This window comes from Sorex araneus, chromosome 6 (genome assembly GCF_027595985.1).
Source record: "Sorex araneus isolate mSorAra2 chromosome 6, mSorAra2.pri, whole genome shotgun sequence".
Lineage (NCBI taxonomy): Eukaryota > Metazoa > Chordata > Mammalia > Eulipotyphla > Soricidae > Sorex > Sorex araneus.
The window spans coordinates 160276068-160290022 of NC_073307.1; the positions used below are offsets into that span (position 1 = coordinate 160276068).

The following is a 13955-nucleotide window of genomic DNA, read 5'->3' on the forward strand; positions in this document are numbered from 1 at the left end:
TGGGTCACACCCGGCGATGCACAGGGGTTACTCCTGGCTATTCACTCAGGAATATCTCCTGGCGATGCTCAGGGGACTGTGTAGGATGCTGGGATTAGAACCTGGGTCAGCTGCGTGCAAGGCAAACGCCCTACCCTGCTGTGCTATCGCTCCAGCCCCCTGATGTTCTTCTTATAATCTCCTTTCTTATGATTACTTTAGTTACTTAGGATTTTTAAGATTCCATACACACTTTAGAAGAGTCTGCGTCAATTCTTTGAAAAGTATCATTGAATTTTTTAAATATGTTTTCCAACCGAATCACTGTGAGATAGAGCATTACAAAATTGCTCGTGGTTTCATTTCAGTCATACAGTGTTCCAACACCTATCCTTCCACTAGTAATTTCCCAGCGCCAGTGTCCCCACTGTCCCTCCCACCACCATGGAATTTCAATTGCTATTGCACCTCCACTACCCAGCCATGGCCAGGCTTCAGGCCGCATTCCGGAGCATAGGCCACTTAATAACCATTTTCCAAAATTTTTGCACCATACTTGATGGGCTTCAATAGGTTATGAACCAGAGGAACACCTGTAATGGCGAACAGATGCTGCCCTAAAATCCTCCATTCCTCCCCGAGTGCCCAGCAACTACCGAGAGTACGAACGGCAGAGCCTGGGAAGCTACCCGTGGCTATTCGATATGCCAAATCAGTACAACAATGGGCCTCATTTGCCTGACACCGAAAGAGCCCCCAACATGGCAGCATGAAGAAGGATGAGCAAGGAGAGGCTGATAAAATCTCAGAATGAACTAGACTGCCAAAACGAAGAAAGACTAAAATGACTGTCTGTGCTTTCAACGCACGTACGCTGGCATCAGAAGCACCCATCGAGGATCATATGGTGCAAGTGCAGATGTTCAAGTTCAACATCATTGGTCTGACTGAAATGTGAAGGCATCAATCACATCATGCCTTTTTCGACACGTGAGAAGAACTGTTCCTCAGAGCATGGGAGAACAGAGGTGTCGGTGGCATCATTTTCCATGTCAACATGAACTTGGCCTTGAACATTGATTCATTTGAATGGCTAACAACCTGAATCAGAATAATATGCTTGAATAAATGTGGCTCACGGCTGGTAGTTTCGATCTTCGTCATCTACGCACCAACATCCAACTACAATGAAGAAGAAATTGAGAGGTTCTACATGAAGCTGGAGAAGTTCTATGAAGAAGACCACACCTTATACAGGTTCATAGTTGGTGATTTTAATGCCAAAATAGGACCGAGAAGGTCGCCCAAAGAACTCCACATTGGGTCCCATGGCTTAGAATGGAATGAACGGGGTGAGAGACTGTCTGAGTTCATCATGTCGACCAAGACCACCCATGGTAACTAACAGTTCCAGAAGGCCAAAACTAAACATTGGACATGGGAGTCTCCTGGTGGACAGTTTCACAATGAAAATGACCACATCACGGGGAGAAAGGGACTCTTCTTCACTGCTGGTGGGAATGCCGACTTGTTCAGCCCTTTTGGAAAATAATATGGACGATTCTCAAAAAATTAGAAATTGAGTTCCCATTTGACCCAGCAGTACCACTCCTGGGAATATATCCCGAGGAGGCAAAAAGGTATAGTAGAGATGACATCTGCATTTCCATGTTCATTGCCGCTCTGTTTACAATAGCCACAATATGGAAAAAACCAGAGTGCCCAAAAACAGATGATGTTAATTGGACTATTCAGGTACTCCAGGTCTTCTTGGTTCAGCCTTGGGAGATTATAGGAGTCGAGGAATTTATCCATTTCTTCTAGGTTCTCTTGTTTCGTGGCATAGAGATTTTCAAAGTAGTCTCTGATGATCTTTTGAATTTCATTGGTTTCTGTTGTGATGTCCCCCTTTTCATTTCTGATTCGGCTTATAAGTGTTCTTTCTCTCTCTCTCTCTTTCTTTGTGAGTCTTGGTAGTGGTTTATCAATCTTGTTTATTTTCTCGAAGAAAGAGCTCTTGGTTTTATTGATCTTTCGGATTGTCTTTTGGGTTTCCATGTCATTAATTTCTGCTCTAAGTTTTATTATCTCTTTCCTTCTGCCTGGTTTGGGCTCCTTTTGTTGGTCCTTTTCTAAGGTCTTGAGCTGTGAAGTCAAGTTATTTATGTGGGCCCTTTATTCCTTCCTGAGTTATGCTTGCAAAGCTATAAATTTTCCCCTTAATACGGATTTACCTGCGTCCCACAGGTTCTGGTAGCTTGTGCCTTCATTCTCATTTGTTTCCAGTACCTTTTGATTTCTTCCTTGATTTCCTTCCTGACAAACTCATTGTTCAACATCGAGATATTTAATTTCCAGGTGTTTGATTTGGTTTTCTGCATCTGTCCACGATTAAGTTTTATCTTCAGTGCATCATGGTCTGATAAGATAGCTGGTACAATGTCTATCTTGTTGATTCTGTTATGCTGTGTGGCCTAGCGCATGGTCTATTCTGGAAAATGTTCCATGTGCACTGGAAAAGAATGTGTATTCCTTTTTTTGGGGATATAAAGCCCTGTATAGATCTATTAGCCTTCTCTCTTCTATTTCTTCCTTCAAAGCCAGTATTTCCTTGGTGAGTTTTAATCTTCTTGATCTGTCTAGAGGTGACAGGGCAGTGTTGAAGTCTCCAACTACTCCTGCATTTGACCTTTAAGAAAGATTTATGTAAGCTAAAGATCCACAACCTCAACAGCACAATGACCAACAAGTAAAAAAAAACCACTGAAATCCATGAAACAATTCAAATAAAGGGGCCAAGGATGGGAGGTGACAGTAAAGTATGCACCTGATATGTGTAATCCCTCTGTTCAATACTGGGAATAGCCCAAACAAAATCTACTTTCAATTCGCACTGAACACAGTAAAAGAACAATAAGCAAAGACTCTAGACTGTTGCCTTGGAAGGGGCAATTGTGCATGTGTTCTACTCTCATGGGCCATGAGGAGAGAGGCATCAGATGAGGGTCTTTGAGTTGTCAAACAACTACATAGGAGTACCATTGTCATGGGAGACCAAGCTTAAGAGATGAGAGACTAGAATAAAACACATGCCACAGGCTGTGTATGAGGTAGTATCAACATAAATGAGAAGTTTTATAGTCTTAGGGTTGAGATTGGGTCAAGAGTGCCCGAAATATGGAAACAACCCAAATGTCCAAGAACAAATGACTGGCTGAGAAAACTAGTGTACAAAGAGCACACATAATGAAAAACTACTTAGCCATTAGGAAAGATGAAGAATTGAAACTTCCTGGTACATTGGGGCGATCTGAGTAGTATCAGGATAAGTGAAATCAGTCAGAGGTAGAGGGGCAGACTCAGAATGATCTCTCCTACGTGGGCATATAGAGAAACTGCAGGAAATATCACATTCCCAAGGGCATTTGAAACAAAGAGCAAGAGAACGAATCTACAGTCGGAAGCTTGCCACTTGAGTGGCAGGGTGAGGGTGGGGTGAAAAGTCAGGGAAGAGAACATTAGGGCAATGGAGGACAGAAAACTTACCTGCTACCGGTAGCAGAAGGGAAGCCAGGAACATTGTTGGAGACAAGCGGACACTGGTGATGGGATTGATGTCAGAATGTTGTGTGTCTGAAATTCACGCATAACTACCTTTTTTTACATTATAACTCACATTGATTTTTTAAAAAAACCTTTTACTTTGTAAGTCTGTAGCCGTACCTCATGGTCATTCATTAATAAAAAAAAATTTTAATAAAGGAGTGCTAGTAAAGACCAATGACCTTAAGCCAATTTATGGGGCCTACACACAAATATAGCTAGAACTCGAAAAGAATATCATAGATCTCAAGGTCACCAGAATCTACCTTGGCGTGTGTCAAAAGGTGCCAAAAGGAGCTCAATATTGTTACACATTCTTTACAGCCACGACTTCCATTTCCCTCTCTGGTTCTGCACTAACCAACAACTAGCCTCCACCACTCAAAGGTCCATCCCCTGCACAAGCAAAGAAAGATTATGTCGCAATGATGAGAACATACATCTACTGAATTCAGACAGACCTAGTTATGCTTCTAGCCCTGCATCCTATCTCTACAATGAACTACCTTCATTCCCAAAATACTCCAGTGAACTAACCAAACATATCATCATCAATTCATGAGGTTTTTGAATGAGTATATCATAAGTGTGTCACCAGGGCCTTGCATTTCATAAATGCTTGTTAACATACATATTTGTTTTTTCTTGTGTGAGAGAACTAAATCAAGACTTCACACATGTGAGTTATATGTTCTTCATGAGTCAGATCTCATGAGGCACATCCACTGCCAAATCTGTGATATTTTTCATTAGGAGGGCCCATGGGTTAGGTTCTAATTACTTCAGTGCTGCAGTCATACCCAGACATTTCTCAGAGCTCACTCCTGGCAGGCTCAGGGGTGCCCTATGGAGGTGCCCCATAACTAACCCAGGCCATATTAATTCGAAACTAGCGCCCTACTCACTGTAATATCACTACTCACCTCCATTGAATCTTGACCAAGAGATATTCTCCCACTTAATGACAAGCCTTCCCCCTTGCCTTGGGAATGAAGACTACCAAGTGTAGCAAGTATCATGCAACCATCACTATGAAAACAATGTTCTAATTTCTAGCTTCCTTCTAAACCCCATGCATTCATGACTTCATCTCACAGGCAAAATGGATGGAAAGAATCCTGTCATATACAATCCTAACAACAAATAATATTCTTGGAACCTTAACCATTGGTCATCTTTCCAGATCTCTCCTGGATTAGTATTATTTATCTTATGCCAGTCAACATTAGTTTTTTTGCTCATACCGCCCTGTATTGACTCTCCTTAAGCTGTGTGGCTCTTTCATCAATTAGGTAATCCTGTCACTCACTTAATTCCAAGAGACATTATCCCTTATTTATCTTCTTACCATCCAGTATCACCTGTGCTCAGGTCACACATGGGACTGGTCCTCTGTGCACTCTCTTCCATATCTTCTCCTATTTACTGTCATCAGCTGTCGAAATTAAAGGTCACTCCTACAGTTAGCCCTCAGTTCTTCCTTTTTCTATTCTCTCACAAACAGAAGAGAAAGAAGAAAAGCAAATGAATAAACCTAGCAAGGGAAACAAAACGCCTATGGTTCTAAAAACAGAAGTGGATACCTGAAGTTCAGGTAAGGGAAGCAGAGAATCAGATCTTGCTGCCATTGTTGTCAGTCAAGGTTGAGAAGCAGTCTTTAGTGTAAATGTATTGGACCACAGGCAAATATTAATCTTGGGTTCCATATGCCTGAGACCTGTATGATGTCATGTCAGACAAATTTTCTTCTAGGGCAGAAGATGAATAGGCGAATGGACTCAATATAAGTTTTCCCAACAACCTCTTTTCTCATCTAAGACATCCGCTCTGAGAACCTTGGGGGCTGTGTGTGTGTGTGTAAGCCATAGCTGCATTTGTCTCACAATGTGCCCCACAACATTCAGCTTCGTGGACATGAAAGCATCATGGATATTTGAGTTTAAAAGTGCCCGAACCTTTGTACTCGCACTCCAGCCCAACTCTTTCTTAATCCTGCCCCCAGTCCTTGTTTTGTTGTTCTCTAGCGTCACTTTCGACATCACTCTTTCCATTATAGGCCTGTTGCTTACCATGAAACTTTTAGATCAACTCTGCAGAACAAACGTCCTCCTCTAAATTAGTTCTGTAATTAAAATGGTAAAACAAGGTACAGAGACCAGTCACAGGAGAACATTTTGCTTCTTTTGGAGAATAAATCAATATGTACTGGAACATAGGTCAATGGGTACATGGGTGAAGGATGGGTGATCAATGGATGAATCCATAGACCAATTAATTGATGGATCAATGAATCTATAGATAGGTCATCAGATGGAAATATGGATGGAGATTAGAAGGAGAAATATTCAGATACACTTCCCACTCACTCAACAGTACAGAGATTCTCTAACAAATTTCACGTCTATGATCCTGAAAAAAAAGCATGTTCATATACATAAACATCTGCTCATAGAAATCTCATGACCATATGCCACCTCCAGTATTGAATCCACCTGCCCATTAAACCCAATCCACACACTATCTCACTATTGTGAAGGATTGCATTAGCAATTTCAGAATGTGCCTCCTATAAATCACCCAAGTACATATGGGAAGAAAAGACAAAACACTGAAAACATAATTCACAGAAATTTAAGCAGAGGATTCTGAAAAGCAAGTGAACTAAGAGAGATATCTTGGTGACTACATTAATTGAAGTACCAGATTGTGAAAAAGCAATGTTCATATAACATTCGCTGAGTATGAGTCATTGCAATATGTTCCACATTAATGCTCATCACTAAAAATAAATAAATAAAATGATTCACCACTTAAGTGGGTCTCCCTAGGGAAAAATGTGAAATTTCACTGGTCTAGCATTAAATAAATGTGGAGAACCCTAACAAGGATAGGCACAGGTTGATTCTTCAGAAGGAGGGAAGGGAAGCCTAACTTAGGAAGGAATAAGCATATTTGAGAAGAATAATAAGGAGAGGGCCGGAGTGAGAGTTAGAGGGTACGGTGTTAGCCTTGCAAATAGATGCCCTGGGTTCAATCACCCGCATCCCAAATGGTCCCCCAAGCACTGCCAGGAACAGTTTCTGCGTATAGAGCCAGGCATAACCTCTGAGAATTGCCTGGTGTAACCCAAAGAGCCAAAAGAGATAGAGAGAGAGAAAGAGAGAGAAATAATGAGAGAGAGCGAAGAGAATGAAAACCAAATACTATGCACTGATCACTGGGAATCAGATAACATTTAGCATTTATAACTAAAGGATGCATCAGTTCAGTACTTCTCAAAAGATTTTATGGCAAAAGTCTCTGTCTCAGGTTTCTCCAAACAAAGCTGAAACTGGCCAGGTTCCTCATCAACTGCCACACCCTGTCTGGTCTTAAGCCAAGTAGATTCTATGAATCACCCTTACTTAAGGGCAGGGTTAAGGAGCTGACTTGGAGAATAAAAGGGGGAGATCTGGGAGCTCTCCTTCAAAGTGAGTCCATCTGCTCTACACATTGGACCCCAGAGCCAACCACTACCAGCTCCAACATGAAGCTGCTGACAGTCCTCATGCTCGCGGCCCTCCCCCTTTTCTGCTATGCAGGTGAGTCCTGACAGTGAAGGTACATTCCTCGGGTCAGGTTCTCTTTGGAGCCAGGGAAGAGCTTTACAAGCTTTCAAAATAAGAATAGAGTAACCCTAACAGAGCAGACAAAGTGGAGGAGACAAAGAATTCACTATGGAGAGAAAATAGAAAAAGATGTTACCTCCTGGCCTTGGTCCATAACTGGAGCTTCAAAGAGGCTCTCTTGCTGGACGGACAAAATCAAACATCACAGATGCCTAGAAAGTTGCTTGGGAGCGGGTCTGAATATTAGAACACTCGATCGCGTCATTCTTATTCTAGAGCTATGGACAGATAGGACTCAAGTGGGAATTTGTAAGGAAGGGTATGTCAGAGGGGATCTTCAAAACTAACTCAGGTCACCTCAAAAAAAGCATTTCTTACATTCATTTTTGACTAAAGAAAAACAAATTAGCAATGTTGAAGTAGCTACAGCACGATATCCTAAATCTAATGCAGCAACAATCCTTGGAATGCTGCCTGATGTTTAGAAAAAATAGAGGGAATATCATGTGACCATAGAGAATGACCCGCATATGTTCAATCAGTTGCCCAAAGTTCAGAGTACTTCTTTTTAAAAAAAGAATGTCGAAAGCAAAATGAATTCAAAGGAGGGAAAGTGGCAGAAGGATGTTTACAACCTTCAGGGAAATCCAGATGCTTGAGTGTCCTTTCCAAGGATTCAGAATTCACACCACCCAGTAAGAGCTTTCTGAAAGGGTCCCACCACTAAGGTGTCAGTAGAGGAAAACCTTCACCACAGGCCTATTTGCAGGATGAGTTCTCTGGATTGGAGGCCTGTTTCCCATGCATTGTCCTCAGGTACTGGATGCAAACTCGTCAAGGAGGTGATTGACTGGACAATCGACGGTACCTTGAGCCCAGAAGCCTACGTAGAGCACCTTGCACCATACGTGGCAGACGACAATGGCGCCACTGCCCAGGCTCTAATGACCATGAAGGAATGTTTTAATAATCAGACAGCAGAAACCCAGGCCAACATTGCTGTCATGATGGTAAACTCACTTACCTCTCCTGCCTTTAGAACCACTGAGAAGGTCAGGCGGGTTGGACGTTGTCACTCTCCAGAAACAGCAGGTGCAGATAAGGACCGAGGGCATAGTTCAACACACAAACAATGCACACACGCATACACACACCTCTGACGACAACAACAGCTAAGTTCAGTAGTGAGTGATTCTCTCTCTTTTAAACCAACAGCCTGAGTTAGAATGAACATTATACACAGGCCATTTAAAACAGTCCAGGGTAGATGGGAAATGTTGTGAAAAGCCTATAGATGAATATAAGCAGATCCTCCTACAATTACAAAATGGATCATCCTCGATCAAAGTGATACTAAATGAAATCACAGATCCACAAAGATATAAACAGCTCAAAATTCCTCTACGACTTGCATTCAAAGCAACTAAGTGTCTGAGCCAAAGGAGATAGAAAGGTTATTTTCCCCTGTCAGGTGAGGAGACAAACGGGAGCTACTTAACGCTGACGGAGTTTCATTTTTACCCTTTTTTGAAAGGGGTCTATACACTACATCCTCTAGTCTTATGACCAAAAGTTCATTTATGACCAAAAGTTCACTTTACATTTATGATCTAAAGCCCATAACCAAAGCGTTCTATGTCATGTTCTCCTTGTTCTCATTTTAAGGCATCAGCTAAAACCCATGACCACTTGGTGATTATGGGTGTTACACTGAAACCTAGCTTGGGTCATAAATGGCTTCCATAGTGTGCAGTACCAATCTTTCGGTACATCCAAGGCTGTGGGAAAGCTTCCGACACTTTATCCTGTTCTGATAGACAAGTGAATAAACTAAAGGAAGAAGTGTTCTGTGGTCTGCGGGAATTTGTCAAAGTGAGTTGAAAGTCTAAGTGATGTTTGTTTTTCTTTTCAGGACACAATATATACCAGTCCTCAGTGTAAATTGTTCAAATGAAAAAGACGGCAGAGAATGCTTAGGCAACAACAGTCCAATGAGGCACACCCCATATCTTACTTCTTTCCTAGCTTTTGATCTGCAAACTGCAAGAAGAAGCCTGTTGAAACCTCAGATACATTTTCTTTTCAATAAAATATCAGCAAACTAAACAAAAGTCTAAATCATTTTATTGCTACTTAGAAAAAGATGCTGGAGGGAGCATATCTCTACCCTTGATGTACTCAAACACACACACACAAACGTGCAAAAAAATTGCCTGAGAGAACGCAGGAGTGAGAGACTGAAAATCATAAAGAGCATTTGTTCCTGATCATGTGTTCCCAGGAAGGTGCCCTCTTGGGAAAAGGGCCCCCCGCTGCCTGGCCTCCTTGTTTTCACAGCACTGACCCTTCTCACCTCTTTCTCTAATTCTGGTGGGTGGGTCTGCTCACCTCCCTACTCCTGTGCAGCTCCCACCTGCACACTGAACCCTACTGCCTGCTCAGCTCCCTCTGTCCACTAGCCTATTGTTAGGGTTGGGATGTAGAAGAGAAAGTAGTTGGAAATAACTTCCCAGAGCAGTTCCCTGCTAAGCCGTCTATTATAATAATCCATATTATTTAGACACAAGGTATACGAAGGTTCACAAGAAGTACTAAAGGAGCGACTTTCAAAGACAAGACCGTGGTCTCAAAGACTCATAGTTTCCACAAGCTGATTGCACTCAATTGCCTCCTCTCCATCTCACTCATTATTAAGGACCTGAGAACGCCATCAGGAAACACAGAGTGGCAAGCAAGATCCGAGAACATGTAACAAATTTCTGCTGCCTACACAAGACACAGTTCCTTGAGCCCAGAAGCCTACATACAGCACCTTGCACCATACGTGGCAGACGACAATGGCGCCACTGCCCAGGCTCTAATGACCATGAAGGAATGTTTTAATAATCAGACAGCAGAAACCCAGGCCAACGTTGCTGTCATGATGGTAAACTCCCTTACTTCTCCTGCCTTTAGAACCACTGAGAAAGTCAAGCGGGTTGGACGTTGTCACTCTCTCAGAAACAGTGACTGCAGATTAGAACCGAGGGCGTACTTGAACACAAATACAATACACACAGGCATACACACACCTCCCAACGACAACAGCTAAGTTCAGTAGTGCGTGATTCTCTCTCTTTTAAAGCAGCAGCCTGAGTTAGAATGAACATTATACACAGGCCATTTAAAACGTCCAGGGTAGATGGGAAATGTTGTGAAAAGCCTACAAATGAATCTAAGTACAACATGAAACGTCTCGATCAAAGTGATACTAAATGAAATCACACATCCACAAAGAGATAAACAGCTCAAAACTCCTCTTCAACCTGTCTTCAAAGCAACTTAGTGTCTGAGCCAAAAGAGACAGTAAGGTTTTTTTCCCCTGTCCTGTGAGGACACAAACTGGAACTACTTAATGCTGACGGAGTTAAATTTTTACCCTTTTTTGAAAAGGGTCTATACACTACATCCTCTAGCCTTATGACCAAAAGTTCATTTATGACCAAAAGTTCACTTTACGTTTATGACCTAAAGCCCATAACCAAAGCGTTCTATGTCATGTTCTCCTTGTTCTCATTTTAAGGCATCAAGCTAAAACCCATGACCACTTGGTGATTATGGGTGTTACACTGAAACCTAGCTTGGGTCATAAATGGCTTCATAGTGTGCAGTACCAATCTTTCGGTACATCCAAGGCCGTGGGAAAGCATCAGACACTTTTTCCTGTTTTTATAGCCAAGTGAATAAACTAAAGGAAGAAGTCTTGTGTGGTCTGCGGGAATTTGTCAAAGTGAGTTGAAAGTCTAAGTGATGTTTGTTTTTCTTTTCAGGACACAATATATACCAGTCCTCAGTGTAAATTTTTCAAATGAAAAGGACGGCAGAGAATGCTTAGGTAACAACAGTCCAATGAGGCACACCCCAAATCTTATTTCTTTCCTAGCTTTTGATCTGCAAACTGCAAGACACCTGTTGAAACCTCAGATACATTTTCTTTTCAATAAAATATCAGCAAACTATACAAAAGTTTGTCATTTTATTGCTACTTAGAAAAAGATGCTGGAGGGAGCTTATCTTGACCCTTGATGTACTCACACACACAAACACACACACCAAACATGTGAAAAATTTGCCTGAGAGAACTCAGGAGTGAGAGACTGAAAACCCTGAAGAACATTTGTTCCTGATCTTCTGTTCCCAGGAATATCGACTCTCGGGAAAAGGGCCCCCGCTGCCTGGCCTCCTTGTTTTCACAGCACTGACACTTCTCGCCCCTGTCTCCGATTCGGGTGGGTGGGTCTGCTCACTCCTGCGCAGCTCCCACCTGCACCCTGAACCCTTCCTGCCTGCTAAGCTCCCTCTGTCCTCTCGCCTGTTGTTAGGGATGGGATGCAGAAGAGAAAGTGGTTGGGTAATAATTGCCCAGAGCACTTCCCTGCTTAGTCGTCTATTAGAATCTATATTAATCAGACAGAAGGTATACGAAGCTTCACAAGAAGTACTAAAGGGGCGACTTTCAAAGACAAGACCGTCATCTCAAACACTCATAGTTTCCACAAACTGATGGCACTCAATTGCCTCCTCTCCATCTCACTCAATATTAAGGACCTGAAACCGCCATCAGGAAACACAGAGTAGCAAGCTAGATCTGAGGACATGTAACAAATTTCTGCTGCCTACACGAGACATGTCTCAATAGTCTGGCTAAAGACAGGATTGAGGTCTACGTCTGGGAAATAGTTGCCTTACTAAGCAATTGTGGCCATTCTTACACCAGAAGATGTCGACCTCAAATTGTCAAAGGGAAAGGGTTCATTGTTAATTTGTGGTTAGTGGATCTAGAGCTCATGAGGAATTGACACTCCTAAGCAACGGTACACTGAATGTTTGACCATCAGTATCTTAAAGCAACTACTGATAGACCAGAACAAAGATAATGGGTTTAGGAAGGAAGGTCACTGAACTGAAGATCCTTCAGAAGGAAACCAATGACTTCGGAATTCCAGAACAAATGAGTGTAAGGAAGAGCACTATCTAGACTCTTACAAGTTTCGTTCGACTTTCAGTGCACATGAACTCTTTCTATGGGAACAAGCAGGTTTCATGAATTTGTTGTGAGAAACAGAGGAGCTCTTCTGAAATGTTATGTGCAATGGGTCGACCACACATTTGGAATCATTTGGTTCCCAAATCAAACCTTCCATAATAGTTCATGTGTTATATCTCTACCCAGGGGAAAAGTGCTGTTTTCAATCCAGAAAGATCCCAGAACATCTGTATGTAAACATTGGGAGTCAAAGTGTCCATAAAAAGCTGACTTGAGTGTTCTGTATGCACAACAAGAAATTTTCAAGAAATAAGGAGAGTTAAAGCAAAGGATGTGCCTCCAGTATAGAGGATCTCCTCAAGGGCTCAGAGTGAGACTCAGGTGGACCATGCGTGTTTGGTTCAACCAGGCCTTGAATGTGGTTTTAATGCCTCAAGGACCCCTACATCCTGTCGGTGTAGTCCTGGTTGTCCCAAACAGTCCATTTTTGTTGTTGGAACTTCTGAGATCTGCCTGGAATTATCCAAGCCAATTATTACCTCTTCAATGTATAGACTATTCAGGCAAAAATGAAACTACCTGAATTTGTCACTTGGGATAATTGGAATGAAAATAGCTCACTGAAGTCTGCATGAAAGGATATAAAGTTTACTAGAAATGTCTGAATTTTCAGATTTCTCTCCATACTCTCCAAGTCTATAAACTCCACATCGTATCACTGATAGATGGTACATAGATAATCAGGAATCATCGCCAACAGAATTAGGTGGTGTCAAAGACACATTGAAATAGACCTGCTGATAAATTTCACTTTACTTTCTCTTTACTTTGATTACATTCAAACAAAAAAACTCACTATTATTTTTTGGAGTGCCCCCGCCCCCGGAGTCGGACCTGCTGGAAAGGAAGCATTTGATAATTTGTTTTCAATTGCTGAGTATAAAGAGATATGAGGTCATGTAGCCACACATGTGGGGTGGGCGGATTGGCTGCTGTGGAGCTGGATAGGGGGAGGTTTACCGTGGTTCTTGGTGGTGAAATATATGCACTGGTGAAGGTATGGGTGTTCGATCATTATGTAACTTAGACTTAAGCCTGAAAGCTTTGTAACTTCACATATGGTGAGTCAATAAAAAAAATAGAAAATAAGGAAATAGACCTGCAGGCATTTTGTCTCCCATGGCAGATAAATTTGTGACAAGTGACTCAGCTTGAAAAGGAAATTGATAGGAATAAATGTGTACCTATATTTTCTCCTATAAAGAAGACAGCCATCTCAAATTATTCTAACTCTTCTCTGCTGCTACATTCAGAATTCTGGTGGAATATGTCCAGGTTTGGTCTCGATTCTGAAGCTAGCCTTAGGGTTTTCCCAGTTTAGTCATGAATTGAACTAAAACTCCCTGAATTCAAATTCAGGGCTGGAACTCTTTATCTTATCATTACTTTATTGAATCCTCGTGAGCTACCGTTACAAAGATTTCATGATTGAATATCAGTCCAACAATGATGGAGCACCGAACCCTCCATAGAGCACATTTTCCACCACAAATATTCCTAGTATCCTTCCCGCTAACTCCACACATTCCAACCCCCTGCCTCTTTGGCAGGCACCCTCCTCCTCACTCTCTCTCGACTTTGAAGCATTACGTTATGTTATACAAATACTGAGAGGCCAGCTCGTTTGGTCCTTCTTGTACTCTCAGCACACAATGTACTCTCAGCACACATGTCCTATC

General features: G+C 42.0%; 1 protein-coding gene across 1 annotated transcript; it reads left to right on the forward strand.

The window, feature by feature from the left end:
• The first annotated feature begins 7032 nt into the window (after nucleotides 1–7032).
• Nucleotides 7033–9294, forward strand: LOC129406077 (mammaglobin-A-like). The gene is made up of 3 exons (XM_055143882.1): nucleotides 7033–7163; nucleotides 8007–8200; nucleotides 9103–9294. The coding sequence occupies exons 1-3, from the start codon at nucleotides 7109–7111 to the stop codon at nucleotides 9142–9144; spliced, it is 291 nt and encodes a 96-aa protein (XP_054999857.1). The 5' UTR covers nucleotides 7033–7108; the 3' UTR covers nucleotides 9145–9294.
• Nucleotides 9295–13955: the final 4661 nt, after the last annotated feature.